The sequence below is a fragment of the Vigna radiata genome, chromosome 1 (assembly GCF_000741045.1).
Source record: "Vigna radiata var. radiata cultivar VC1973A chromosome 1, Vradiata_ver6, whole genome shotgun sequence".
Taxonomy (NCBI): domain Eukaryota; kingdom Viridiplantae; phylum Streptophyta; class Magnoliopsida; order Fabales; family Fabaceae; genus Vigna; species Vigna radiata.
The window spans coordinates 18,358,787-18,370,205 of NC_028351.1; the positions used below are offsets into that span (position 1 = coordinate 18,358,787).

An 11,419-nucleotide genomic window follows, 5' to 3' on the forward strand; every position below is an offset into this window, starting at 1 on the left:
ACTTGTCAATTGAATCAACATTTATTTTGCATGTTAATATTTTTATCCTCAAATCCAATTTATTAAATTTTATTTTTAAAGTCTTATTATTTTAATTCACGCGAAAGAGAAAGCCGTACGAGTCTCTTGGTAAAAACGATACTTGGTCTTACCATTTATATTACTTGTACGATTTGGTAAACTTGCCAATTTGTCAACAGTCCTGTGTACAGTTGTGCATGTTTCTCTTGAATTCTGGACTTTGTTTAGGTTGTCAGTTTTTCCTTCACTTCATTGATACTCTGATTTGTTGGATTCCTTACTTTTCTTTGCTTGGGAAGATGATTATGATGTTTGAGAAGGTGATTGATTGTGACAGAAATACGCTGTGTGAGATTTGAGCCACTTGATATTCTTTCTTGTGTGTGTGATATGTCTCTTGATCGCTTGCACATATGCCTTGGGTTGACTCCTGTTGATGATTCTTGATTGATATGCATGTTTGGAAGTGATAAAGGCAATTTTGTTCTTGAGCCTCTCAAGCCAGATGAGCCTACCTTGTTGTGATCCTTTCATAGCCCCTTTGAGCCTTTACTTTCCCTATTTCTTTGTTTTGAAGCTCACACACTAGCCCTATGTGAAAAACCATGATTACCTTAACCTTATGGAATCTTGGAGCTTTGGAATTGGTTTGGGAATAAGTGTGGTCTCCCTGGGGATTCAGATGACTTGGCTAGTTGGTTCCTCTTCTTGCTTTTCTTTTGTGAATATTTTGAGTATCTTGTCTCTTACAGTTGTGTTCTAAATAGAGAGAAAAGAAAATAAAAGAGACAAGATGAAAAAAAAAGAAGAAAAAAAATACAGAAAAATGAGAAAATTAAAAAAAATTTGTGTGAATAATGGAGTCAAGAAGAGGATTGAATTAAAGGGTTTTGGGTGTGATTTTACTGTGTTCTCACTTGTTTCCCATTGCTCCTCTATTCTTTTTGGTTTGTAGCTTCTCATCCATATTTTATCCTCCCTTGTCCTTGGCCCCATTTCATCCATAAAAGACCTTTTGACTTGAACATTCATATGTTTTGAATGTTGATATTAGAGGCTTGCCAAGTCTGTTGTGTTTGCTTTCTTGAGTGCATTGAGTTGACATTGTTTACCCTAGACACTTGAGAGAAACATTGTTAGTGTGCATCTGTGAGGTTTTGTTACTTTTAATTCACCTCTTGAACTGATTGATTATTTTGTCATGCTTGGAATTGCTTGGATGATTTCTCTGAGTATCAGTTTTCTTTGATTCTGTGTTGGATATTGTCTACTGCTTTTTCCTTGTCCAGATTTCTTGAGGATTGTGTAATTTTGTTTCTTTCTTTGTCATTCTTTGTTTTCTGTGTGATGAGTCTGTGTCAATTCCCTGATGTCCGTTGAATTGTTCCCTGTTTTGCGTCTAGATTTTGCCTAGGAGTGCAAAAGACTAAGTGTGGTCTATTTTGATCAGTCGATATTTTATTGATTTCACTTAGTTTATTATGCTAAAATTAATCAAGGATTTGTGCTTAATTGTCCGGTATTTTCCCGTTTTTCCTAATTATGCTTAATTTGACTGGAAATTCTAATTTTAATTAATTTGAATTTTCTAAGCTAATTATTTGCATTATTAATTGCAAAAGAAATTTTGGAATTACAATGGACATTTGGAAGTTAAATGAGATGTAGTGCTTCAATTGAAAGAAGTGGGCTGCAAAGTTTAATTTTTTTTTAAGGGAAGAAGCAGTGCACTCATTAACTCAAGGGTCACGGACAACAAAATTAAACAACACGTCTCGGACTTTTTGGATTAGTTCCAATGTTGCAAGTAGCTTGAAGAATAGTGTGCATCAGCCACACGCTTGATTCACTTAAGCTGGAAGTGTGTTCCATTTGTGTGGCAGTTGGTCCAGCAAATAATAAAAAAAAGAAAGGAACATCCACGTGAAATTTAGAGGACTTCATCCAACAAGGCACATGGTGTGTGGAATTTGCAATTGGAGAAAGGTGTCCAACAAGCAAAAACGCTACCTGCAAGGAGATCATGGCCCACGGAAGAAGTCCAGCATCCGACTGAAGCAAGCTTGCGACACAAATCCATCAACCCACGTTCCAGCAAGCTTCTTCACGGTTCCTTCACACCTCCACACGGCCCAGCAATATAAAAGACAACCCTCCACGGTTGGATCTAAAGAGGCTGCAGTTGCTGAATTAAGAAAAACAAACAGTGCACAAAAACAAAGTCCAGCAACCCATGTGTGAAGGACGGTCCAACAACAAAGATTTGGAAGGCATGGAAATTAAGGACGCACACGCAGCCCTAGAAAAAAAGGAGATTCCTAGGATAGGACACAGTCGTCACACATATTAAAGAATTTTGCTGGAACATATATGGTGGGGGCTCTCGGTATTTATAAAACCAAAAAGCAGCCGCCACACATTATTTTTTTTTTGGGGATTTGGATTCTTGGTAGAATTATAGAGAAATGGCACATGATGTATGGTGATGGTTTTTCTTTGCTTTCTTTGTAGGAGCTGTTACGTTAAATTAAAGAAGTATCTTTCTTTCTTTTGAGTTTTCCTTTGAGAATATTCAAACAGTGATTTTTACTCTTTGCTGAACACAAAAATGATTATGTGTATTTTCCATTAGAAAATGTATCTCTTTTATTTCAGCTGCACCTTTCTTCTAGAGTTTTGAACGATTTTATTTTGGATAGCTTTTGGATTTTTACTGCTGCTGCCATTTTTTTTTCTTTGCTGAATGATGCCACGGTCTGATGGATTCAAGTGATTTAATCTTTTTAGAGGCACACTTTTCTTTTCTTTGAAGATGCATTTGATTTCAGCTGTTTTGCTTTAAAAATGCGGTGCAGGATAGGATTTCTTTTAGAGCCATTTATTTCTTGTCTTTAGAAGTAGTGCACGGTAACTCATATTTGGAAGAAGGGCATTGCTGCCACATCTAATTTTAAGGAGAGTTCGAGTACCTAACTTACATTTTAATTTGTCACATACCTTGAGCATTTAATTTTACTTGAAGTTGCATTATGCGTTTAATATTTTAACTTAAGTGCTGCATTTTAATTATTTTAATTATGTTTAGATATTTGTTAGTTATAGTGTTGGGTTTAATGTTTCCTTTTACCTTAATGTTGTGTAGTTTATTTGGTAGTGTTAATTTAATTCTGATGTTAGCTTAAATTAGTCGGGTTGGTTGTTAACAAAGTTACTTTGCTTCCTTGAGATTTTTGAACTTTAATTGCCATACTGCTACTCTGATTCGGCTCAATATTTAATATGTTGTCTCCCTGCGATTAGGTATACGCTTAGTTTCCTAATCGATGTCAATTCTTCGCTTAGTTGATTAGACTGTATGGTGCATGACTGATTGGATTTGAGCATTGCATTCACTTAGTCTGTAATTTTGAAGACCGAATTAGCCTTCGCTTAGTTGGGTGATTCGTGTCGGATTTGAACTAGAGTAGTGTGTACTTGTCTTTAATCTGGGATAGGAAGCATAGTAATTGAGTTAATGACCAACCGCTTTAATTTTGTGTTTGATTTCGTTTTTACGTTTCTGTTTGCATCTGTGTTTTAATTTAATTCATATGCATTCACAATCCTTTCACAACCCCCCCCCCACTACGTGTTAGACCTGATTCTCGAACCACATTTGGTCCTTGAGAGACGACCTAAGAGTCACTTACTAGTCTATACTGCATTTCTCATATGCAATCAAATTTGTATAGGCCGCGACACCCATCAAGAAACAATATCAACAACAGGCTCAGATTCATGTTTAGTGCATGGACAACAAACATTCATATGTGATGGCAAAAAGTGGTTCTCATCATGCAGAGAGGGAGAATGAAAATCATGCTCATCAACATCATAATTATCAATAACATACCTATCAACAACATGATCATCAACAACAGAGTCAATCTTAGGTATGTTTACCTCCACTTCCCTAAAGATTGGTAAAGTGGTGAAAGGTGAAGATGGTCTACCTATCTCAAAAGTGTTGCTTATATCTGCCTGTTCCTCAACATTTTCATCAGACTCACAGTTAGTATCACCCATCATAAAGTTGGATGCTGGTTGTATCACAAAATTGATTTCAACACAAATAGAGCAAGAACCAACTTCACAACTACATTTAAAATTTTCAGGAAACTGTGAAAGATCAAAATTTAATCCTAAAGTCTAAAACTTCTTCTGTTTTCATAGTTTCTATGTCAATCAACACTAACATGTGAATCTGCAGCAGAGTCAAGAATATTTGAATGCATAAACAGCTCAAGCATAGCAAGTGGGAATTCAAGTTTAGAGAAAACATGTGCTGATTCATGATTCATCTCACCAATAACAACAGAATGAGCAACTACATCCTTAGGTGCAAGAGTGGGGACATAAGAGGGTGGGAAAGTAGATGGCGCAGTAGTAAAGGCAAAACTCTGCTCCCCATCTCCTATGTGGATGGCACTAACATCATTTGGAAGCTGAACAGTCTGGAATGGTGATTCCTCTGAAACTTGAGACTGTTCCTCAGTAAGCTGAGTAGCCATCTGCCTCATACGATCTGTCAAACTCTGAATGGAAGCTCTGGTCTCTTGCTAGAACTGAATGTTCTGCATCGCTGTCTGCCTCAGTACCTCCTTCAATGTAGGCTTAGAAGTAGGGGAAGGATGAGGAGTTGCTTGGGCAGGCTCATGAAACTGCAGCTGTTGTGGTTTCTGGACTGGGGAGGCATACAAGCATTCTGGAATGGTGGTTCTTGATATTGATGTTGTATAGGGCGGAATCTTTCCAAAAATAGATGCTTAAGATCTTCCCAATTGGCTTTGAATTCTGGAGGAAGATAATAAAGCCATCCCCATGCTGCTTCTTCTACTGAATGCATAAATGCCTTTAAGAAAATGCGATCATCCAGGACATGTGGAGGTTTCATTTTAGAGCAAATACGTTGGAACCTCTCCAAATGTCTATGTGGACATTCACCTGCAGAACCATAAAACCTAGGCAGCAAATCTATCAGTCCAGAGGTGAGAACGCAATGAACATCATCCTCACTATATGAAACTGGCTCCCAAAGAGCAATCTTAGAAATGGGAGGATGATTCATATTGTTCTCAACATAGAAATCAACAGAATATGCATGAGAAGCAATATCAGAGTTAGATGTAGAAGGAGAATCAAAGTTATGGACATTGGCAGAAGAAACAGTATTCACAAAATCAAAGTAGGTAGACATGTAGAAGGAAGGGGTAAAAGAAGAATGCAATGAAAATATGCAACTAAAGCTACCTAAATGAAACACACATAACACTACACATAAAACAGAACAACACACTCACAACACAAGGCAAAACACAACACACACTAACACAACAAAAGACCTAAAACCGAATCATTGGTCCCCAGCAACGGCGCCAAAATTTTGATGGGTATCGCACCCCATGCAAATTTAAAGTGCATAAAGAATGTAGTATAGTACTAGGAAGTGACTCCTAGGTCGTCTCTCAAGGACCAAACTGTGGTTCGAGAATTAGGTCAAACACGAAGTGGGGGGGTTTGTGAATGCGATGAATCAGATTAAAACACGAATACAAACAGAAAGGTAAAAAAAATGTAAAAGCGGAATGTGAAGAAGGTTGGTCCTTAACTCAATCACTATGCTTCCAATCACAGATTAATGACAAGTACACACTACTCTAATCAGTCATGCACCATGCAGTATGACAATTAAAGTGCAAGGTCTCATGAATAAACTACTATAGCTTCAAATCCAGCACAACTAACTGACTAAGCGAAGGCTAATCATGCTATCATAATCACGAACTAAGCGAATGCAATACACCTTTTCCATCTAATGTGTTCTATACAGATTGATCAACTAAGCGAAGATACAATCACCAACTAGGCAACTAAGCATTTACCTAATCACAAGAACACAGTCAGATTTCATAGAATGTCAGGCAGAGCGGAATAAACACAAGAACAGTCCAAGAAATCTCAAGGAAACAATGTAATATCGCTAATGACCAACCCCCGACTCACTTAAGCTATTAACACTAAATTAAAAGAAATTTGTGTGACACTCTTAAATTGAACTTGCTAAATCAGAAAATACATCTTGGAGTTTTTCTACTGGACACTCGTGCTCGATTAAATGAAATGTATAATGCAAAAGTGTTAGAACCGTAACATAATGATGTTTATAAATCACCACATGCCATTTTAAAAGAAATGAACTAAAAATCTATCACCGTGAGAGAATTTCTCCAAAATGAATCCAAAGTAAATCACCGCTTGTGCATTCCCTTCCATGCCATGCAGCTGCTTGCTTTCTCCAATTTCAATGAAATGAACGCCTCTCTCTAAAAGAACAAAATAAACTATATGCTTCTAAAATTCCATCCAAACCAGTGATGTGCTGCTGCACAATTTTTTCGTAATAGCTGTGCTTCTTTTAAAAAAAATGAAAACTGTTGTGCTTCTTTTCTAAGAGGGAAAAAAATACATCACCGCTTGTGCCTTTTCCAAAAAATTAAATCACCCTGTTGCACCGCTAAAAAGAAAATGAAATGTGTGCATTTCTTCACGGGATGAAATCAGTGTGCCTTTTTACAAACCAAAATGAACATCTGCTTCTTCTTAAAAGAAAAAAAATGTGCTTCTAAAAATTACATCATGAGTCGTAACCAACTTGAATGCAATAAAAATTCAAAATCAGAGAAAGTAATTGAAAATTCAGCAGAAGTTCAATTCTTTTTGTAATTCAACTTAAGAATTGTAAAGAAAATTCATACAAGATAGATCTTTGTTCAAGCGTGGAAGTAAAAATGAACATATCGTAGAGCTCTACATTGCAACTTACCGTGTCTTTTTTTTTCTAAAGAGTAAAATGAATGCCCTTAATGGGTGGCGGCTGGCACTTTTCAAGAGGTCGTGTGCCCTCAAATGGGTGGGGTCCTCCCATAATAAAAACCCTAAAGTGGTGCCATGTGTCTTACAACTTTGGGCCTTTCACATTTTTTTCCAACAATGGCCCATTGTGCATAAGTTTAATTAAAACTTTCTAGACTACTAAGTTACAATATAATTAAAATTGAAATGCCTAATTGTAGAATCTTGGGTTAAATATGTTTTTAGTCCCTATACTTTGGGGTGATTTTTGTTTTAGTCCCTCTTTCAAACTAAGGTACAATTTAGTCCTTCAACTTTAGAAAATTCTGGTTTTAGGCCTTTTTACTAAATTTTTTTAACTTTATTTGCTGTTTCAAACGCGTTTCTTAGTTAACATTGAAGCAAAAATGTGTCAAACAATGTAAACAATCCAAATGCTATAATGAAACGTGCTTGAAACAACAAATAAAGTTAAAATATTTGGTAAAAATGACTAAATCAAGAGTTTTCTAAAGTTGAAGGACTAAATTGTACCTTAGTTTGAAAGAGGGACTAAAACCAAAATCGTCCCAAAGTATAAGGACTAAAAACATATTTAACCCAAGAATCTTTAATGACTTTGCCTCCTTCCTAATGCTCCAAAATTTTCCCTACAATTAAAAGTGCAATTAATTAGCTCAGAAAATTCAAATTAATTAAAGTTAGAATTTCCGGTCAAATTAAGCACAATTAACAAAAACGGAAAAACATCGGACATTTAAGGACAATTCCATGATTAATTTTAGTACAATAAACTAAGTGAAGTGATGAGTCGATATTTTATTGATTTCACTTAGTTTATTGTGCTAGAATTAATCAGGGAATTATGCTTAATTGTCCGGTATTTTCCCGTTTTTCCTAATTATGCTTAATTTGACCGGAAATTCTAATTTTAATTAATTTGAATTTTCTGAGCTAATTATTTGCATTATTATTTTCAGGAAAAAATTTGGAAACACAATTCGAGACATTTAGAGGAGACAAAATAAATTCAAGACTCTCAAATTAGACATTTTAAATTTCATTGTATTGTAATTTTTATTGTTTAAACTTTTTGGACAAACCTTTGCACATTGGGCCATTGTTAAAAAATTATGAGGGGCCTAAAATTGTAAGACACTTGCCCTAAGGTTTCTTTTTATTTTTAGGGTGGACCCCACCTCATTTTAGGACACATGTCCTAAGAATTTCCAAGCAGCCGTCACATTGATATACATTCATTCTCGGCAGAAAGAATTTTTGGGGAAGGTTGGCTGCAAGGTTTGGAAATTATTCTCAGCTGGAACATTTTTTTGGGGAGAGAGCTTTGAACATGTTTTGGCTGATTGGAATTGGTTGAATGAAAGTAAAATATTTGCTTTTCCTTTTGATTTTTGAAGAAAAACGGTGCAGAGGGAAAGCAGCTGCCACACATTTTTTTTTTCTATCTCTTCTTCAGCTTTCGTTAAAAAACGCTGCTTGGTTTGTAGAATGTAGTGCTTCCGCTGCCATCTTCAATGGACTTTTCCTTGACATTCGGAAGCAGCTCACGCTGAAGTAAAGAAAACGCTCATTATCTTTGGTTCATGCACTTTTTCATTTGAAGTTTTATTGCAGCACTTTTTTTTTATTTTTGGATTTAAAGTCTTGATTCCAGCCAAGTATTGTCCAGCACATGCTTGGAACATTTCTTTTTAATTTCTATTAGGAAGGCAGCAACGGTGATTTATTCTAGGGAGATGGCATTCGGTTTGCTAACAAAGTTTTTTTTATTTTATTTTCTTTCTTTACGCATGAGATGACCGAGACTTGTTTCTTAAATATATATATATATATATATATATATATATATATATATAGGAAAGCATTTTACTGGTCACACAATTTTTAATGTTGTTTCCTTAATGTCCACTTAAATGTTTAGCTTAATTTGTTGCATATTTTCTTTTATTCCAGCGGTTTGGTGTTTCAATTGGTCAAATGCTCTATTTCTTTGAATTTTTATTTCCACAATATGCATCTCTTTTTAGCTCAAGCATTGCATTTTAATAGTCTTTATTGCGTTTGGACATTTATCTATTGCATTGTTTGGTTTAATATTTTTCGTTTACTTTAATGTTTTCTATTATGTTCTATTGTGATAATTTAACTGTCATGTTAGCTTAGATTAACTGGGTTGGTCATTAGCAATATTACATTGTTTCCCTGAGACTTTTGAACTTTAATTGTCATACTGCTGCTTTGATTCTGCTCAATATTTAATTTGTTGTCTGCCTGCGATTAGGTATACGGTTAGTTGCCTAATCAGTGTCAATTCTTCGCTTAGTTGATTACACTGTATGGTGGATGACTGATTAATTTTGTGCATCGCATTCGCTTAGTCTGTAATTTTGAATACCGAATTAGCCTTCGCTTAGTTGGGTGATTCGTGTCGGATTTGGATTAGAGTAGTGTGTAATTATCGTTGATCTGGGATAGGAAGCATAGTGATTGAGTTAATGACCAACCGTTTTCATTCTGCATTTGATTCCATTTTTCATCTGTGTTTACATTGCTTTTTGCATATGTGTTTTGATTTTATTCATTTGCATTCACCACAAACCTTTCAACAACCCCCCACTTCGTGTTTGACCTGATTCTCGAACCACATTTGGTCCTTGAGAGACGACCTAGGAGTCATTTCCTAGCTATACTGCATTTCTAATATGCAATTAAATTTGTATGGGCCGCGACACCCATCATGAATTCAAGAAAATATTGACTCATCAATTATGCTAATACCGCCTAGGGATAGGGGTAGGACGATCAATTGTATTTTGCTTTCGTTTATGATGCATTATTAGTTACTAAGGGAGGTTAGGCATAACAAGCCGGTTATTAGTAATAGGCTCTTTTCACCAAGGGATTGGGTTAAGGGTAAACCAAGAAAGTTTGCATGGCAATATGATAAATAAGTGAATTTAATAAGAAAAGTAGATATAAGAGGGTGATTGGGTGAAATATGAACCCTAGCAACAAATCCATCTCATATTATCAACATCATCCATCCACTTTTGTGTTTAACCTCAATTGATCAAATTGCGTTCATGTTTATTTTTCCGTACTTAATATTCAAAAATCCCAAAATATTATTCTTATAGTCTTGGTTGGTTAAGCAAAAGCACAACAGTTTAGTGCCATGAATCTCTTGGGAAAACGATTCTTAGACTTCCCATTTTATTATTACTTGATACGATCTGGTACACTTGCCAGAGTGTTAACACATCACATACCTCCTTTTCTTGAATCATACATATTTTGTCAAGAGTGTCAAGATGGAAACACCCCTTGTCATCCTTTAGGTGAGACATGGCTTGAAAGACATCAAAATTTACGTCTTCATCTTGCACCCTCACCTTCAGCTTTCCATTTTCCACATTAATCAAAACTCTTGCAGTCTTCATAAAAGGTCTCCCAAGAATAAGAGGAACATTGACATCTTCTTCCATCTCCATGATAACAAGATATACAGGAAACAAGAACTTGTCTACTTTTACCAACACATATTCAGCTACCCCGTAAGGATAATTTAGAGATCTATCTGTTAGTTGGCGAGTCATCCGAGTAGGCTTAAGTTCCAAACCTTCAATCTTCTCAAACATGGAAAGTGGCATGAGATTGATATTGGCCCCCAAATCAATTAGTGGCTTCCCAACAAAGATATTCCCTATAGTACAGGGAATGGTGAAACTTCCTAGATCTTTTAACTTGGGAGGTAATAACTTTTGTATGATGGCACTGCAGTTTCCCTGTACTTCATTTGTTTCTTCTTCAATGTACTTTCTTTTCTTAGAGAGGAGTTCTTTTAGAAATTTTGCATATGAAGGCATTTGCTACAAGGCCTCTAAGAAGGGTATGTTGATCTCCATTAATGAAACAAAAATCTTAAAAATAATACAATAAAAATGAAAACTAAATGAGTTAGTTTATCTACACTTAAATACAAATTTGTGCAATGACCAATATGGTTTAAACAAAGATTTTCTTGACTCAAATCGCTGACTGATAACGGTTTAAAACATCGTTATTTGTGATGTGATTTTGATACTAAAAACACCCTTTTTCACTTAGAAACTTGCTTGGACTCATTTTTTTGCTTTAGTTTATAAATAAGAGAGTTGAGGTGGAACTTAATGATTTTTTGACTAATTCCCTTGATTTTGTAGGTTATTGGAATGATTTGAAGGAAGAATTAAAGTACCAAACAGTTGCAGTGCTGAAAAGTCAAAGTTGAATGTAGAAAAGTCAATCAGTCAACCAGAATACTGAAAAGTCAACCATTTAACCAGAAAGTCAACGATTCTCACTAGGGCGAGCTCCCTAGTCGCCTGGGCGATGGGCGCGCGAAGTTTGGGCGAAACTTGGGTGCCCGGGCCTTAAATGAGGTCCAATTCTTGCCCGGGCGACCTCCTTAGACGCCTGGGCGACGGTTTTTGTGGACTAGGCCCTG

The 11,419-nt window shown here is 35.8% G+C and overlaps 1 protein-coding gene across 1 annotated transcript; it reads right to left on the bottom strand.

The window, feature by feature from the left end:
- Nucleotides 1–2,042: 2,042 nt before the first annotated feature.
- On the bottom strand, nt 2,043–10,799 carry LOC106758572. The gene is made up of 2 exons (XM_014641495.1): nt 10,223–10,799; nt 2,043–2,206 (listed from the first exon to the last, which is right to left on the bottom strand). The coding sequence occupies exons 1-2, from the start codon at nt 10,797–10,799 to the stop codon at nt 2,043–2,045; spliced, it is 741 nt and encodes a 246-aa protein (XP_014496981.1).
- Between the last annotated feature and the right edge of the window lie 620 nt (nt 10,800–11,419).

Excerpts from the sequence above, each read along its gene's own strand:
- LOC106758572 (XM_014641495.1), bottom strand. The coding sequence starts at position 10,799 with ATGCCTTCATATGCAAAATTTCTAAAAGAACTCCTCTCTAAGAAAAGA. Across the intron at positions 2,207-10,222 it reads TGACACTCTTGACAAAATAT|CAACTGCAGCCTCTTTAGAT; the intron begins GTATGATTCAAG and ends TTCTTAATTCAG.